This window comes from Sciurus vulgaris (genome assembly GCF_902686455.1).
Source record: "Sciurus vulgaris genome assembly, chromosome: 11".
In the NCBI taxonomy this organism is placed as follows: Eukaryota; Metazoa; Chordata; class Mammalia; order Rodentia; family Sciuridae; genus Sciurus; species Sciurus vulgaris.
The window spans coordinates 39865977-39884888 of record NC_136472.1 but is presented as its reverse complement, the minus strand read 5'-3'; the positions used below and the strand labels follow the sequence as shown (position 1 = coordinate 39884888).

Here is an 18912-nt window from a genome sequence, read left to right as displayed (position 1 = left end):
CCAAGAGCGCGTTAGGCTCGACACGCGAACAGACGGAGGCAGGCCAGCTTAACTGGTAGGCAGAAGGGGACAGGCTAGATTACTTAGCACAAGTGATGCTTAGCACAAGTGATCTTCATTGGCAGAACAGGCCTAAAATTTCAGAAGGAAGGCGGATTCGAGGCGGCGCCGGCGGAGAGGTAACTAGAAGTACAGTCAGCGACTCGACAGTGAAAACCCGAGGCCCCTAAGAGCGGACTGGGAAGTGGCCCAGCGGGTGCCTCCCACTAGGCCCGCCCCGCGCGTCTGCCACGCCCCCAGTCGCGGCAAGAATACGCGCTAGGATTGGCCCCGTCCATCTCAGTGACCCAGCCCCGCCCTGGCCGGCGCGGGGCTGACCCGGAAGTAGTTGTGGAACTGCCGCGCGGCCCTGCTCCCTTTTCCGGTCGGCGTGGTTTGCTAGGGGAGCTTCGGCGGTGCCCCGGCCTTCACCATGAGCGTCCCGGCTTTCATCGATATCAGTGAGGAAGATCAGGTGTGCTCGCGGGCCACAGTGTCGCTAGCGGGGTGTAGAGGTTTCTTAAGGTTATAACGAGTCGCTGCCGAGCCTGGGCGGAGCGGAAGGGACGCCGCCTCACGGAGACTGCTCCGGGGCTGAGAGCCGCAACCCTCGCCCCGACATGTGGGAGTAGGGAGGCGGAGGGACAGGCGCACGTTCCTGGCCTTGAGTCGCACCAGTCGGTCCACCCGCGATGGCAGTGTGGGGCCCAACGCTTCCCCGCCAGCTTCCTGGTCGGCGTCCCAGCTGGCGTCACTTCTGACATAGTACTGACACAGTACTTCTTGACTGATTAGAAAGGGGCCTGCTACTGTCCCCAGCACAGCCACCTCCGCAGGGGGAGGTGATGAATCTGACTGTAGTCGGCATTAGCAGTTCAGGGAAAAGCAATTTTGTACTAAAAATGAAAAGGTTTTATTTTTGTGCGGTCACAAAGGAGAAGGTGGCTCATTTTTCATGTTTAGAATGGTGTTTTCTAGTCCTACTTAGTTGTGCAAGTATGAAAGTAGGTCTCAGACGTCGAAATATGGTGTCATTTCACGCTCATATGTTATGAGGCATACCTCTTGTGAAACATTCCAGTGCCTTTTTTAAAATATATTTTTTGTCAATACATCTTTCATATTTTGTTTGTTTATACATGGTGCTAAGTATCGAACCCAGGGGCCTCACACACGCCAGGCAAGCGCTCTACCACTGAACCACAACTCCAGCACCCCCATCCCAATATACTTTTTAAGTTTACTGACTGTAGTTCGTTCCTTGGTATGCAGGGCTGCTGTTTGTCATTTTTCCTGTAACAGAAGTTGAATTGGTGAGAGCTAAACTAAACATGAAATGATATTGTTTAATTTTGTATAAGCGAAAACTATTCTTTGAAGTCTTAAGTTTATCTTTTTTTTTTTTTTCTGTCACTCTGCTAACATGGAAATTTTGGTTTCTATGCCTTTAATAGTGTAAGTAACACTGTAGCGTTGCAGAAGAGATCCACTTGCCCTGGTAGCTTTGGATCTTGCAGCCCTGTAGAGCAAAGAAAGAAGGGGAAATGAAAAGAGAGGTCAAAAATGGGGGGGGGGGGGGGGGGGGGGGATTAAGCACAAATAGAATGATGTGGGGACAAGGAAAAAACCAACTAGAAATGGAAGTAAGGTACCAACAGTTGGCTGTTAAGTTCATGAAAAAGTACTTGATTTTTTTTTTTTTAATATAGAGAAGAATTTGTGGATTGAGAAGTTTTTATCACTGATCAGTCTTCAAAATGTAATTTCTGCCTGTATAGTGGTGTGTGCCTGTAATCCCAGCTTCTGAGGCTAAGGCGGGAGGATCCCAGGTTGAAGGGCACCCTAGTCAGCATAGTGAGACCCTGTCTTAAAAACAAAGTGCTATTTCTTCGGATGTGCTCCTCTTACTGTAATACATCAATTTCACACTAGCCATTCCTTTTAGGGAAATACTCTGATTATTTCAGGGTTTTAGGTTTATCAAATTCTGTTTGATTAGGGTTACAAATGGAATTTTAATCCTTGTTTGTTTTCCTTTGGCTTGTACTGCTGCACAACTCTTTTGATCAGCAAGAATGATAGGAACAGTAAACTTGATTAGTTCTTAGAGAAAGTTTGCTTTCCAGAGCAGAGAACAGCTTTTTTTCTTGATTGGGCCAGATAGTTCTGCCTTAGGGAAGAATGCTTTGTGGTGGTATTTTCTAATATGGTGACAGCTAACTTTTTTTTTAGATCTTGCTTATAATACCAACTCTTTTACTATGTTGTTGCCTGAAAAAATAGCACCAAGAAGTGCAGGGTAATATACTTATTAAAACCATATTTGTGAGTTTAAAAATCTTGATGGCCTATACCAAGATTTTGTTTTTTTTTTTTTTTTTTTTTTTAAATAATATGGTCTAGAAAATGCGGTGCTTCTGCATTTATTAAATGTTATCCTTTCATCTGCCTGTTTCAGTTTTTTATTTTATTATTTTAAAACTATCTACATTCATATTTGGCTACCATGAATATCAAGCACTCAAATGAAAAGGAGTATTTAATATCAACTGGTGTGGCATGACTCTAATCCTAGCTTCTCCAGAAGTTGAGGCAGGAGGATCACAAGTTCAAGACCAACCTAGGCAAAAAAAGGAGGGGAACTGGGATATATGTTGCTCAGTAGTACAGTTCTTGGCTAGGGTGTATGAAACTCTGGGTTCAATTCCCAGCACAGAAAAAAAAAAAAAAATCGTATGGTGAGTTGGATAGGAAAATGTCCAGATGGCTAAATGCAGTACTTTAGTTGTGGTTTTTTTTTGTTTTTTTTTTTTTGGTCCAGGTGTGCTTTCTGACCCAGATACTCATTTTGTGTTTGAAGAGATTTGTTATCTAATATGTACAGTTTGATATTTTTTATTCAAGGCAATATTCACAGATATTGTCTTTTTAAAACTACATCTCCCAAAATGTGTGTCTCAAATAGATTCTCAAATATTAAATTAACAAATGATTTCCCTCTTGGCCCGGGTAATATTTTAAACTTTTCTAGTAGTTATGTGTATGTATATAGTTAAGAGCAATAAAATTTTCATTTATTTCCAAAGAAGTTTAGTTTGCCAAGTAAAATCAATTTCTCCCCCACACCCCACATACATGCACACATGGAAAACCTTTGGGTTATATTAGAAAGCTTTTGCTATATATTAGAAGTCTATCAGGATACAGGTGACATGAGAGACTCTGAAAGTGATCCCTTCATGTGGCCCCAAGTGTGTCTGGGGCCACAGACCTTGTGGGGGGAACGTGTGGCAACATAATTTATAAGTAGATTAGTTGGAAATATAGTATTTGCTTGTATTTTTTCAGAAGTAGGACAGAATGGTTTGAGCTTTTGTGTCTTGACAACACAGTCACTTTTGTAAAAATACACATGAAAAGATACAGAGCAATCTTATTTGATTCAACAGGCTGCTGAACTTCGTGCTTACCTGAAATCTAAAGGAGCTGAGATCTCGGAAGAGAACTCAGAAGGTGGACTTCATGTAGATTTAGCTCAAATTATTGAAGCCTGTGATGTGTGTCTGAAGGAAGATGATAAAGGTTTGTTTTAATTTTTTTCTAATATTCCCTACTAATCATAAAAGAACCTACTTTAAATATTTTCTTGTTAATTTTATTATATGTTTTGTATTTCAAGCCAATTTTGAAAAAATCTTTTATTTTTTTAAAATTTATTTTAGATGTTGATGGAATCCTTTTTGTTTTTTTTAGTTGTAGATGGACACATTACCTTTATATTATTTATTTTTATATGGTGCTGAGGATCAAACCCAGTACCTTATGCATATGGGGCAAGTGCTCCACCACTGAGCCAGCCCTTGATGGAATCTTTATTTTAAAATATTTTATTTATGTGCGGTGCTGAGAATCAAACTCAGTGCCTCACACATGGTAGGCAAGTGCTCTACCACTGAACCACAGCCCCAACACCAACAAAACCTTTTAACATTGTATATTTCTTGAATGTTTTTACACACACTAAAAGCTAGTGATTTTAGAAGGAACTGAAGAAAAACAATGAAACTCTTTGCTCTTCATGAGGTTTAGATAAATACCAAATGGGATATAGTTTCAAGTAGTCTAAAAACCGTTTAATTATTAGACCACTTCCACATTTATTGAGTTAAAGTGAGGAACTTTTAAAATTGTGGGTTCCCAAATCTCTTAAGGTTTAGATATTAAACTTGGCATATGAATAATCTCTGTAAAACTTAAAAATAAGTCAGTTAACCAGAAAGCTAAGAGTTTTCATCTCTAAATAACTTTCTACATGTAGTATGAAGTTTTCCTTAATTGAGACAACATCCTAACCTAAAGGCTAACCAGTAACTTCCAGGCAATTGAATATAATACCAGTGTTAAAATCAAAAATATGAATGTAGAGATTTGCAAATCACTCCTCTATTTTACTAAATGGAAACCAAATCTCGGATAACAATTTCCTTCCTCACTAATAAGACGTGTAAATTGCTTTGTGAATGTTAGCTGTACGATAGAGCTAGTTCAGTTTGCTTTCATACAGAATATATTTTTGCTGCCGTCCATTGAGGACAGCTGTTTCATAGTAACCAGATTTTATCTTGTTAAATTATCTTAAGTTTAGTGACTTTCATTGTATTAAAACCCTGGAAATACATATTTAACTAGACATTGCATCACAACAGTTGTGTTATTGATACTTGTGTAGATGTGGAAAGTGTGATGAACAGTGTGGTATCCCTCCTGTTGATCCTGGAAGCTGACAAGCAAGAAGCATTGATTGAAAGTCTGTGTGAAAAGCTGGTCAAGTTTCGTGAAGGTGAACGCCCATCTCTGAGACTACAATTGTAAGTAAGAAGGAAAAGAGGTCTGGTTTTTCAAAGGGGCTATTTACATGACACTACCTTTTAGTGGTTAAGAGCAGGCATTCTGGAACTTGACTGTCAGCTGTGGCTCTTACTACCGCTGAACTTGCCCTAGTTCCTTCCTTCGTGATATGAAATTACTAGTAGTACTGTTTCAGGTTTGTTGTGAGAGCAGATCACCTCAACTTAACACCATGGTTGCTGATCTCAAACATTGTTTATTGTTTGTTAATCAGGCTAAGCAATCTTTTCCATGGAATGGATAAGAATACTCCTGTAAGATACACAGTGTATTGCAGCCTCATTAAAGTGGCAGCATCTTGTGGAGCCATTCAGTACATTCCAACTGAGCTGGATCAAGTGAGTTACTATGGGTAATAATTGTTCTGCTTACAAGCAATGTAACTACATATTGTAGCTAAAATAGGAAGTAGTTATTATGTATTCTAAATATTGTCTTTTAAATTGTGAAAATATATTTAGCTGTGTCACTAATTTTTCTCCTTTTGTCAATCTCATTATAGGTGAGAAAATGGATTTCTGACTGGAATCTCAACACTGAAAAAAAACACACCCTTTTAAGACTACTTTATGAGGCACTTGTGGATTGTAAGAAAAGGTATTCAGGAGTAATGAACTTAAAACTTAACAAGCAGTAAAAGTGGGTGGTAGTGTTTTTTTAAAGATAGGGAGGGCCAGTAATTTTGTTCTGTTCTCCACAGTTGTTAAAAATATATTTCTGTAAATTTTACCTACTAAGTTAAAAGATAACTGCAGAGGGGTGATTTCCCCTCATGTTTAAACTATAAACTAAAAAACAAAATCGGCTTTTGTTTCAAAAATGGTAAAATTGTTAATCCAAAGCTGTGTAGAACATTAGCCTAAATTATTTAATGGTCCTTTGATATCTTAGTATGAGATAGTTTTTGTTGAGTGATGATTAGGGCCCATCAATCAAATGTTACCACAAAGTCTCTTTAAGTAGACATTGACCCTGAGCTGAAACTTGGCAGTGGGCTGTACTAAATGAGTACCCGTTGGGCTTTGGCAAGGTCTTGGGTTTCTAGGGCTTTTGTTCAACCTGGTAAATTTTATGCCCAAAATATTTATTCTTCCACCTACCCAGTTTTAGGATGCCTACAAATGATACATTTGGTCTAGTTTTTAAAAATTAGTGATGTTTTTTGTTTAATGATAGATAATTCTAGCTTTTCGACCTACCCTTCCTCTTTTCTCATCATGGTCAAAGACTTTTAGGAAAAGTAATCAGTCTTCAGTTTAGTTTTCTTGCATAGATTTCCCTGTACTAGCTTTCAGCGCATGAGAGTTTAATGGATTAGAGTATTAGCAAGATTAATGTGCTTCTCTTGTGGTAAAATACTAAATTTTTTACAGACTAACAAAGAAGAGGAAATGTATGTATTTTTATTGTGAAAGTTGGAGTGTTTTGTTATAAAAGAAAATAAGCAGGGGATTCTTGCCTTTGCAGTGTAATCATTCAGAAATAGTGGGTACTTTTATAAGCTGGTGTGCTTCTGGACAGCATTCTAGCCAGTTGTCAGTAAAGTGTTAACAGGACGTAGTTTATAACAAATACCATTTCTAATGGAGAGCATAAAAGCTATTAGATAAAGAATCTGTATTTTAATCCATCCATTAGATATGCATGTGGAGTCAGACTGCTGGAATGCAGATCTTGAGTTTGCCACTTGTATGACCCTGAATAAGTGACTTAATGTTGCTGTGCCTTAGTTTCCTACTTCAAGGTAGATAAATAATAGTAGTACTTACCTCAGGGTTGATGAAAAGATTAAAGATATGTACATTATCTTAAATGTATATTATCTATATATTGATGATTTTCAACTATTTCCCTCCTCTGTTTCTTGCCTTAACTCCTGATTTCTGTTCCTGTTTGATGTCTCCATTCAGGTGTTCAGAAGGTGTCTAAAACTTGACACCTACAAACGTGAACCACAGATTTTTTTTTTTGTTTGTTTGTTTTTTCCTTCTAAACCAATTTATTTTTCAGTAAATCCTATCAACTTTGAACTCTAAAGTCAAACCAACTTCTCATCATTTCTGATGCTACCATGTGGCCTAAGCTACCATCATTTCTTTTTTTTGATTATTGAAGTAGCCTCTTACCCAGTCTGTTCTGGTTCTTGTTCCTCTACAATCTGTTCAATATAGGTGCCAGAAAGTTCTATTTAATTTGGAACATCAGATTGACCATTTTTCCCCTCTACCCAGGACCTTCTGGTGACTTCATTCAGAGTAAAAGGCAAAGCTATTTCCAGTGCTCTGGTTCTGGCTTTTCTTCCTAGAGTACTCTCCCAGGTTTCCATGTGACTCCCTCTTTTCAGATCTTTAAGCACTTGGCAAGCATAAGACCCCTGATATCACTCCCAGTTTTCAGACATGTGAAAATTAGTTTCCAGTATTTGAGTTTCAGTTCCTTCATTTTTAGGAACAGATGCAGTCCAGTGGACATCTGCACTCCTTGTCATCTTAACCTTTCAGTAGCATATGGCCATGGTACCCCTTCCCTCAGAAATTCCTCATTCCACTTAGGTGACACCACTGTCCTTCTTTTCCTCCAGACTCTTAGGAAGTTCATTCTGACACATTTGTAAATTAGTCTTCCTCTTCCTTTAAAGGCTGGTATTACTCAAGATGATGTTTTAGGACCTTTTTCCTCACTTGTACTTTCTCCTTAGGTCATCTCATCTGTGGCTTGTCACCTACAGATTGAAAATCCACGTCTTTAATGCTGGCTGCTCTTCCACACTTCAGATCTATATGTCCAACTGTTTCCTATTTTCACTTGGATGTGCCCACAGGTGTCACGAACAATGTGACCCAAATGATTTTATCTTTTTCTCCAAGTTAAATCTTCATGTTCAGTAAATGACAGGACCATTTACTTAAGCAAGAAAACCCAGTGACATCCTTGATTCCCTCCTTTCCATCTCCTTTATCACACATCTGGTTATTTCTGCCTCTGCAGTGATTTTGTCTCTACCAGCCAGCATCATTGCTTCCCTGGTGGTTGCAACAGTCTTCAAAGTGTTCTTCTGTATTGCTCTGCACAATCATAGTAACTTTTTTCTGAAACAGATTTCATCTTACTCTTCAGGGTTTCTTCTTTCTTTCTTTTTTTTTTTTAAAAGGAAGTACAAAATTGTTAATGTAGTTTGTAAGGGCCTTTCAGTAGAATAGGTGTCCACCTACTAAAGCATGGGTTTGGTGAATGTGATGATAAAATATTTATCTCCTGGCCCATTTTAAGATTTGGTGTTCTTTAGGATACATTAATTTTTTTCCCTGCTTTTACATAGCAAAATTCTGAGATTTACCTTGCTCTATTAATGTAGGAATGCTGAACATTTATGGGTACCCTTTCATGATTTTATTTATATATTGGTGGTTCAGATGTGTCACACATTTTTAAAAGATAATGCTAGTCAGCTGAGCCCTTGTCATACATGAGATACCAGGCCACATGGATTATTTTATCTGATCCTTGTGAATTAAAAAGATTTCTGTAGCTGATAAAATTTATTTGATTGAAGTATTGTGGCAGCTTCAAATAGGAAATGGAACTTCATACTTGTACTTAAGAGTATATAAAAGGGTAATTAACAATGAGTAGAATGTGGTTTTCCTTAGTTTCCCTTTGAATTTTTATAGTTATATCACTATATTTAAGAGACTAGCTACCACTTAACTATCCTCTAATTATATTCATACATCTTAGGAGATCTTAATTTTGAAAGAATTTTGGAATACCTTTAAAGTTTTTACGATATAGTTCTAAAGAGTTGAAGTTGAATGAATGCATTTAGTTATTTTACCCTTTTTGTGGCAGTAAGGTGATCATCTACATAATTTTAATGATAATTTAATTGGAAGAATATCTTGAGTAGAATTACTTAAATATTTGATGTTGGCTCAACAGCTGTACCGTCCTAACAGTTTCTGGGACACAACCAAACTTTTTCCCCAACCTGAGCATTTGTACTTGGTTATCCCTCAGAAATTCATCTGACCCCTATCTTTTACCACTAGATTTTATTACACTCAAGAAAAGAACATTAAAAGGAAATTTGCACGTTTTCAGTCTCAGCTTGCCTTTCTCACTCTGCTCTTGCTGTATAAAGTACACTCTGCTTTCTGCCGTATTCCATTGCATCACCTCTTGTTTCTTTCATAACACTTATGTATTATTTTTCCTTAGTTGTCTGATTTTCCTACAAAAAGGAAAGTTCCATGGTTTTTCAATTGTTGTGGCCTATGTTGTGTTTCTTGGTCATCATTTATATACACATATACATATATTACACACAGACACACACACACCCCTATATATTATCAGGACAGTACCTGCCATTTAATGTGTATTTTGTTTTAATGAATGAATGACAGGATGCATTCATATTCCTAAAGCAGTATTTTTCCTTAGTGATGCTGCTTCAAAAGTCATGGTGGAATTGCTCGGAAGTTATACGGAGGACAATGCTTCCCAGGCTCGAGTTGATGCCCACAGGTAACGTTAAACATTACTATAATAAGGGCTTGTCAGCAACTTGGAGGTGAGCTACAGTATTTAGTTATACGATTCTGAAATCATTTCTGCAACCAATAGTGATTCAATAATGTGTTTCCTGGTAGTTCTAATGTTGATATGCAAATTCAAGGTTGGGTTTTGGAAGAACCATACATGGCATGTGAAGTAGCCACTTGGTGTTTACTGTATGGGATCTTGTTGGTATGGGGATAATGATTCCATCCTATGAACTGGAATCTAATCTTGGGTCAGTTTGTCTTAGTATTGTTACGTAGATAGGGAAAAGTTGATGAATTGCTTTATTAGCCATTGCTAATAAGAAAATAAGAACTTTAGTCCTGGATTTAAGTAAAAATAAGAATGGAACCAATGTTTTATTAAGTTTTTTAATAGAGTTATAGCTACACATGGACCTGTTCAATGGCAGGAGTTGTTAAACAGGATAGATAGTGGTAAAAGTTTTTGACTTAAGAGGATAAATACACTACATTCAGATTTTTACTCCATCCTCTAATTAGCACCTATTCTTTCTGAGCCTGTTTAATCAACAGTGAAACAGTCAAGATACTGTGGCTCTTTGTGTTGTTCTGAGGAATAAATGAGATATTATGCTTGTAAACCATTTTTCTAGCATATGGTAAGATGCTTCTGTTCACTGTTCTTTGCTTACCATTGTCCTCTCTCTTCAGCTTTTTGTGTACAACTTTTATTTCATTATGTTAAAACAGACCTGATAAAAATGCTTATTGACCTTTTAAAATCCCTTCCTGTACTATTTTTTATTGTGTGTACATTGGACTCTTAGTTTACTGAATTAAATGTATTTTGTGACCTGTAAAAAAGTTAGCAAAAAGCTGGGGTTTCAAGACTGAGCTTGTATTTTTGTTTTCTGGTTAAGGTGTATTGTACGAGCATTGAAAGATCCAAATGCATTTCTTTTTGACCATCTTCTTACTTTAAAACCAGTCAAGTTTTTGGAAGGCGAGCTTATTCATGATGTAAGTAATTGTTCTTCAGTATGAAAAATTTTCTTTTTTCCAAAATCTTACATACTGAAGCAGCAGTATTCTTTTTTTCTTTCATTAATGAACATGACTATTGAATAGATCTTACTCTCTTTATATCAGGAACAGACTGATATTTAGGACCAACTGTCTCCAGCTACTGCGTACAATCATGTTCTTCCTCTCTTTACTTTCTCCTAACATAATTCTGGCCATTATGGATCTCAGTAATACACATTTATTTTTTATTGCTTATGTCACTAGCCTACCAAATAGGAAGATAAATCTGATAGTTCAAAACACATCAACAACAACAACAAAACACATGAACATACTTTTTGGATTATTTTCAATTTGGATTGTGCCATTAACCACCATCTTTTGATGTTGATAATTTAGAGCTCACTGTATTGATTGTTTCATTTTAACAGTGAGACATATGAAAAGAGATGGTTTTGAGTGATAATTTGATGAAACAATTTGATATTTCTGCACCAAAAGAAACGCAGAGTTTTATTGTTAGGAGTCAGTGTCTTAAAAAAAAAATCTTTTTTTTTTTTTTTTTTTTTAAATGGCTTTACTTTCTTTTTTAAGTTGTTGATGGATCTTTATTTTACTTATTTATATGTAGTGCTGAGAATCAAACCCAGTGCCTCACACATGCTAATAAGCAAGCACTGTACCACTGAACCATAACCCCAGCCCCCCCCAAAAAATATCTTGAGTATAAATCTTGATTCTCTCTTGATAATCTTCTTATTTATTTCTCATCTGTATAGCTTTTAACCATTTTTGTGAGTGCTAAATTGGCATCATATGTGAAGTTTTATCAGAATAATAAAGACTTCATTGATTCACTTGGTAAGTTTTGGGGTTTATTCTTTGAGGAATAAAGAGCTGGGAACATGCTCCTCTGAAACAAAATGTCCTGCCATTATGGTTGCAGCTTTATCTGGAGATTACCCTAGCAAGTATGATAGACTTGCAAACAAAAGGACAGTTTAAAAGATTATTTAAAATGAATTGGGAACCAGAAACCAAGTATATAAGGTGATTTTGTGATTTTAAAAAAGTGAAGAGAATGTGAAAACCCGAGGAGACCATGAAAGCCCACTCAGATGACATGGGCTTGTTGAACTTGAGGCCCTTCCAGCTCTACTGTCCCCTCATTCTCATTAAGTTCTAGCAGTAATCAGGTGCTTACAAGAGATTTGGATAAAAATAGTTCCATTTATAATAGGTGTTTTTAAAATTGGGACGAGAGAGGGAGCAGCAAAGCAACTGAAAGGATCACCATGACTTTGATCACAATGGTGACCTTTGGAAGTACTTGATAAAATTCCATGATTAAAAGCACTTTATTAAGCTAAAAGTTGTTTATTCATAGAAGACTTCATTCCTTAGATGCGTGGCAATTTGTATTTTCATTGCCTTTTTTTTTTTAAAGATGTAGTTACAAAATTGTAAGAGAAAATGTTATTTCCCCCCTCTACTGTAGTATTTTGTGATTAAATTATGCTCCCTCCCCTGTTGAAGATTTTTTAACTACAGATGTATACAGCATCACTTATATTTCATATATATAATTTATATATTAGATCTAGGGTATTAGAAATGAGTATGTAGTGATTTTACATGATAGAAACTTTGCTAACTACAGTTCATCTAAGACAGCCTAAGAAATCTAATTTTTATCTTTGAATTTTGTCTGAATGCATCAGAGTTCAGTAAATGTCAAATTGAATTGAATCTTATCCTCATTGAGCAAACCCATGTATGTTCATTATTATTTTAATTTTCATCTGGAGCATGTTTTTAATAAAATTATAAAGAGAGTACCTAAAAAAACCACAATCGAACAGATTTTAAATGTTCTAAAATTACCAGTTTTTTTGACAGCTTTATGCAACTACAGTACTTTGATATCCTCTTAGGCAGTAATCAAAATATTAGAGGTCAATTATATGTTTCACATTAAAATCGATGATTAGTCATCTTAGTTGTTTGAGATATAGATGAGGAGTACATTTATAATCTACTTGGTTACACTTAGTTTTCCATTTACTAATCATTAATTCTTATCTCTTATAAATTTTGTGCAGCCATTAGAATTGGGGAAGATTGGCTTATTCAAACATAGGCATTTGAAATACACCAAGATTAAGTAGATGCGAAAGCTTGTAGAATGCTTTGCCAGGTGCAGTAGACCCAGAAAACCACATTCTGTCCCAGTTAATTTGCTTTGTGGCATGAAGCTGTGTGATGGAATGTTAATGTCAGCAACCTCTTTATTTACGCACCAAGGCAAAAGGAGTAGTAATTAACACTTTGACACTCCCCCATTGATGTGTAATTGACTGTTTCAAAGGAGCACTGGTTCATAAGCTATTGCATGCATTAAAATTGCGTTTTCTATATTGCAGCATTTTAAGACAAGGGTCAGTGACAATGCAGAAATTGCTCAATGATGCACATTTTTTTATTACTGCATTAAGGTTTTGACATATTAGTAATGAATAAATGTTTCCATAAAATTAGATTTTTTATAACTTTAAAATTGAAATATGACACAGAACACCATGACTTACTCTTTGAAGATAGTAGTCTAGTTTTATGAAACAAAGCACTGCTTCAGATCTTTAACTCACACTTCACCAGCTTAAAGTTTTGATTTTCAAAATGAGTGTAAAAGGCTTTATAAAGGATGGTTCTTTGTTTTACAAAGCAATGACTTTAAACATCAATTTGAAATGTTTCTAGACACAAGTTTTCACAGGTAAAATAGATACTGGTTTTATTTAATTCATTTTAGAAATAATCTGCATTCCTCTTAGATTGTTTTCACTTACAGTAAGGTTGTAATTGCACAAAGAGTAGCAATTTTGATTTTAAAGAGTATTTTGGTAGATATCGTAGAAATCTTGAGTTTTATCATTTATCATATTGAAAGAAAACTGCATGCCCATAGAACTGGGAATGTTCAGAAATTTTTGAGATTCTTTATTTTCTGATAGGAAAAAAATCCCAACATGCTACTTTATTGTGCTAAGTAGAAATCAAATTCTCTAATTTGCTTTTGTTTTGGGGATATCTGTACACATTAATTATCTTCTATATTAGACATTGGTTTATAGAAGATGCTTTTGAGAAAACATTTCATTAAATGTGTGTATTTTGTGTTTCATAGATGTATTGCTGGACATTTATTATAGTTGAAAGGTTACAGATGTCTAGATTCCACAGGTAGCATCTGTTTGTCAAAACATTTTTTTATTAATGCTGACACAACTTGGGCCAGCAGGATCATTGTCTTGTGTCAACTGAATTGCCCTAACATGTCCACATGTAATCTGGTATTATCCAGTTGCTACCTTTTTGCTTCAGAAAGTTAATCAGCATCTGATTTGCATTTGTTAATTAGGGTTAATGTGCACTAATTGATTTTTTGATGCTTGTAGATTTCCATTAAACCCAGTTAGCAATACTTACTTGTGTACCTCATTCATTTGAGTTATGATGATCATGTTTTTGTTGAATCTGTGCCAAATAGAAAGCCTGTATCATAATTACAGCTAATTAATAGATGATTATGCCCTATATTAATGGGCTTCCCTAGTCTTCCACTAATGTATGAATGTTATAAATTTCAAATTTATTTATGGAGTGTTTAGACAACTTTTTTTTTTTTTAATAATACAGACTTTAAGCTCTGAATTAGTAGAGGGCACATAATCATTTACTGAGTTTACATAATTTGAAAGTCAAAGAAAGGGAACATGTAAATCTAGATTCATCTTATTTTTATTTTTAAAAAATGTTTTAGATGTTGATAGACCTTTATTTGATTCATTTTATTTATATGTGGTGCTGAGAATCGAACCCAGTGCCTCACACATGCTAGTCTAGCGCTCCACCGAGCCACAACCCCAGCCCCCTAGATTGGTTTTAGAAACTTGTTTTTATTGATACATAACCATCAAAACAAGTATATATGATACTGTATTTTAGTTGTTCTTCTGTTTAGGACTAGTTTATAATTTGGGTAACTAGAATTTGTAAATTGTTCTATTTTGTTTGTACTGGGAATTGAACCCAGGGTCACTTTTACCACTGAACCACATCCCCAGCCTATTTTGTTTTGTTGAGACAGGGTCTCCTTAAGGTGCTGAGGCTGGCTTTAAACTTATGACCATTCTACCTCAGCCTCCCAAGCTGCTGGAATTACAGGGGTTTGCCACCGCACCCATCTGTCCTTTGTTTTATAAATGAATCTATGTTGTGGATCTGGAACTGCCACTTTGTATCTATAGGTCCTTTACTCTCCTTGCTCTTTGGTTTTATTTCTAAAAGAATCAGTACTTATAAATTGATAAGTTTTGTTTTGAGCTTAACAATTGTTTGTGGTCCAAATAAGTATAACAGCATGTTTTATTAAAAATTAAAAGGCAAAATTTTATTATTTGTATTATTTTCTACTTCAGCTTTATAAAGAACAAGTATCACTGTTAATGGTATGGTTTAATTTTATCTAGTACTAACTATATTGGCATCTAAATGTTTGAATAGTAAGTGCATTTTGGGATTTTGATTTATATTAAATCCAAAGTGACCTGAAGGGAAATTGAATGTTTTCATAACTGAAAATGTTTATGAAAGTATTTTAAAATTCATGTTTACTAGTAATAGTGACACAAAACAAGTAATGTATAGATAAGGAATCCTGTGTATTTAAATAACTACTAGTGAAAATAAGCTTAAGTAATTTAACTATGAAATGTACTTTGGTCTTAAGTACTGAAATATATAAATATAAAATGTGAAATGTTGAAAACTTGTAGGGCCTATAAATATCACGTATAGTCCATTCTTAACTTTGAACCTGTTAATCACCTGTGACACTGACTTCATTATGGGGTAAGTTTGTGGTCTGCAAATAGAATTTTTGTCAAAATTATTCTATGTAAGTGCTCAAATACAGTGATTTCCACAACTTTACCAAGAGTTATAATTGTATAGGTCTTTAATTGATATGGATACTCATCAGATTTCACTATTGTTATTCAGGCCTTTTACATGAGCAGAATATGGCAAAAATGAGACTACTTACTTTTATGGGAATGGCAGTGGAAAATAAAGAAATTTCATTTGATACAATGCAGCAGGAACTTCAGATTGGGGCTGATGATGTTGAAGCCTTTGTTATTGATGGTAAGGCAATTAGAGGATTTTATTGCTAGAATTTTACTATATAGAATGTAAGATTTTGATCTTTAAGCGAGCCTCACACAGATGAAGCTATATTCTTTTGTTGCAAATGTGTATGTTTGGTGAACAAGTAGGTATATTTGTAGTAAAATAAAATTCAATGGGTATATAAATAATGTGGGTTTTGATGTTCTAGCTACTGAAATTATGTAGAATCAAGTCCTTTAGGCAATATAATGTGGTTAAGAGCATAGATTTTAACATAAGACCTACATTTGAGACCAGCTCTTCCCCGGCATGTGAGAAGTAATTTGTACATGTTAACCATTGACTTTTTTGTAATTAGCTCAAAAATAGAACCTTCTTCCCTTGACAGTTGTATTATAAAGTAATATAACTGTTAATCAGGAATTTTTTCCCCAAACTTTCAAAGTTTGTAAATTGAGGGGATTGTACGATTAAGGTAAGTGGTTTCTTCTAATGATCTTAGTCTCCAATAGTCATATAAAGAAGTAATAGCTTCTAAGGAAGTTCACTTTTTTCTACCATATGTAAGTGTACGGGAGAACAACTAGAATCTTAATAAAAACCGTGTGAGCCTCTAATCCCAGTGGAAAGAAGATCACAAATTCAAGGCCAGCTTCAGCAAATTAGCAAGACCCCTGCTCAGAAGAAAACTGGAAATGTAGCTCAGTGGTAAAGAATCTTTGGGTTCCCCCCACCCACCCCACTACAAAAAAAAAAAAAAAAATCCCAAAAAACTGTAGTGTTAGTGAATATTGATTGGCCCAGCAGCCATGGTACAGTATATGACCTTTCTCTTGGTTGCATCATATTGCTTTCCCATTAGAGTCAAAGAACTGGTTTGAAAAATAATGTTGAAAACAGCGTAAAGTTTTATTATGATCACTTGGTCATACCCTAGTAGTTTTTCTTGGAAATTTTCCATATAACATCATGTAAAAAAAAAAAAAATCTTCTTTTCAGCGGTAAGAACTAAAATGGTCTACTGCAAAATTGATCAGACCCAGAGAAAAGTAGTTGTCAGGTAAGACATTTAATACTTTGCAGCATTTTGTTGAACAATTTAGTTTGTTCTGATTATTTCACTTAAATGTTTAGAGAACCAAGGTGGTGTTCTTATCAGTTGACTGTAGTTAAATAGTTGCTATTTATCATAATTTTATTAAAGTTCAGACTGAATGTGATTAGCTTATTTAATGAAAGAGTCCTATTTTCCAGCACATTTCATTTAATGGCTGAGCATTGGCTAGAATACTAATGACTTCTGTGTCTGCTTAATGTAGTTGTTAAGGAGAATAGAAGGTTTCAGATCAGTGTGGTAAAGTTGTTTTTAAAATAAACATCTACTCTTAAATTCTCTTATAAATCTAAATCATGTCTTTTATATATAGTTAACTTTGCTTTTAACTATATCCAAGTGTGTAGTAACATAAAAAAAAAATACCAGAGGATAAAAAGTTGACTAATACATTGTTTTTAATTTTTCAATTTTTAGTCATAGCACACATCGGACATTTGGAAAACAGCAGTGGCAACAACTATATGACACACTTAATGCGTGGAAACAAAATTTGAACAAAGTGAAAAACAGCCTTTTGAGTCTTTCTGATACCTGAATTTTTATGTATATCATTTTGTTCTTTGGGGGGAAAAATCAAAATCATAGTAAAACATTATAAATTAAAATTTGACTAGTCTGGGCATTTATTGTCTCAAATCTAAAGAAAAATCACAAACCCCAGAGGATAAAAAGTAACACATTATAAAGGGTCATTTTGTCTTTTATATATGATAAATACCTAAGTACTGTAAGTCAGGATACTAAAGAAACAAGACGCACTTTGAAAGAAGTATATACAGAAGAGAAGACAAAAGTTTGAAGTTAATTAAGGGTAACCGGGTGCTTAACAGCAAACTGCAGAATGAAGGACAGCTATCTTAAATGATGTATTTGCAGAACAAGATACATACAATTTTAATAACAACAGAAAGTTGGAAAAGTTGAAGACAATTGTAAAACTTAGGTATAAGTCATTTTATTCTAGTAATAACTATGCCAGTGTTTCAGCTACATCATTTCACCATTGAAAGCATCTGTTAACATTTAATCTATTTTTTCAAACAAACATCTCTTCAGCTTTTCTTTTTTTGTGCTGGTTGTCATTTTCTAAGCTTAAAAACTTTTCAGTTATCTGATTTGTCATGAGGCTCTTCCAGTCGTCATTACCAGAAGAGGCAGCCAGATCAGAAGTGTCTTTAACCTTGATTGCCTGAAAATGGCTTTGTAGCACAGTTGAAATCAGAGGTTTTGCATTCACCTAGGAAAGATATTTGTTTTACCAAATAAATTATACAAATGACTTTTTTAAGAATCCTATAAGCCTCTACAATTACAAGTAGGTGATAAAAGCTAAGGTTTTCACGCTGGCTTACAATTACTTTAGTAATTTTGGTACTATACAATGTGCATTTGTAGGCTTATATAGTACCTCTTCAAAATCTAAAATATTCCAAGGATACCACAAATATTTTCTAGAAGATCTTGAGCTTATAGTGGAAGGTATTTAAAATTATGCAGATAAAAATTAGTTTTATCTTCTATGTCCTTCCCTTCTCAGACTTTTTTTTTTTTTTTTTTTTTTTTAAGTTGTCAGGGGACCTTTATTTTATTTATTTTATGTGGTGCTGAGAATCAGACCCAATGTCTTCCACGTGCTAGGCAAGCACCCTACCACTGAGTCACAACCCCAGCCCCTCAAACATCTTTTATCAAAGCTGGAGAAAATTAAAAATTCAGACAAATAAACTATAAAAAAACTTCCTCTCATGCTTCAGAGTACCATTGTTGAAGAAACAGGAAAGAGCAATGAGGTATTTTTGAAATTGGCATGTCTCCAGGAACTGCATTGAATCATAGTTACAATAATTGTGTTTAAAAAAATAACTTTCATTTTAAAAGATTTTTCTTCCTGACAAAATATTGAACATTCAGAAAGTGGACAAAAAATATTTTAAAAAATTCATAAAAATCATTAATCCATTATCCAGAAAAATCAGTCAATATTTGGGTATTGTTTATGCTGTCTTTTTTCTGGTTTTAGCATATTGATTATTCTGTAGAATTTTCTATCTTGCTTTTCTTCTGTGAGCAGTTTCCTAGGTCTTAAATAGTTCATGAACAATT

General features: G+C 35.0%; 2 protein-coding genes across 2 annotated transcripts in view; one reads left to right on the top strand and one right to left on the bottom strand.

Moving 5' to 3' along the window:
- The first annotated feature begins 365 nt into the window (after positions 1–365).
- On the top strand, positions 366–17414 carry EIF3M (eukaryotic translation initiation factor 3 subunit M). Its single transcript, XM_079103093.1, has 11 exons — positions 366–514; positions 3489–3621; positions 4769–4907; positions 5162–5285; positions 5450–5544; positions 9391–9474; positions 10394–10493; positions 11279–11360; positions 15564–15707; positions 16692–16752; positions 17224–17414. The coding sequence occupies exons 1-11, from the start codon at positions 473–475 to the stop codon at positions 17342–17344; spliced, it is 1125 nt and encodes a 374-aa protein (XP_078959219.1). The 5' UTR covers positions 366–472; the 3' UTR covers positions 17345–17414.
- Positions 17415–17546: 132 nt separating this feature from the next.
- Positions 17547–18912, bottom strand: part of CCDC73 (coiled-coil domain containing 73) — a 192696-nt gene continuing 191330 nt past the window's right edge. The window contains exon 18 of the mRNA XM_079103074.1: positions 17547–18046. Coding sequence (XP_078959200.1) covers positions 17846–18046 — 201 coding nt within the window. The 3' untranslated portion in view covers positions 17547–17845. The remainder of the gene's footprint in view (positions 18047–18912) is intronic.

Excerpts from the sequence above, each read along its gene's own strand:
- EIF3M (XM_079103093.1), top strand. The coding sequence starts at position 473 with ATGAGCGTCCCGGCTTTCATCGATATCAGTGAGGAAGATCAG. Across the intron at positions 515-3,488 it reads ATATCAGTGAGGAAGATCAG|GCTGCTGAACTTCGTGCTTA; the intron begins GTGTGCTCGCGG and ends TTGATTCAACAG. Across the intron at positions 16,753-17,223 it reads CAGAGAAAAGTAGTTGTCAG|TCATAGCACACATCGGACAT; the intron begins GTAAGACATTTA and ends TTCAATTTTTAG.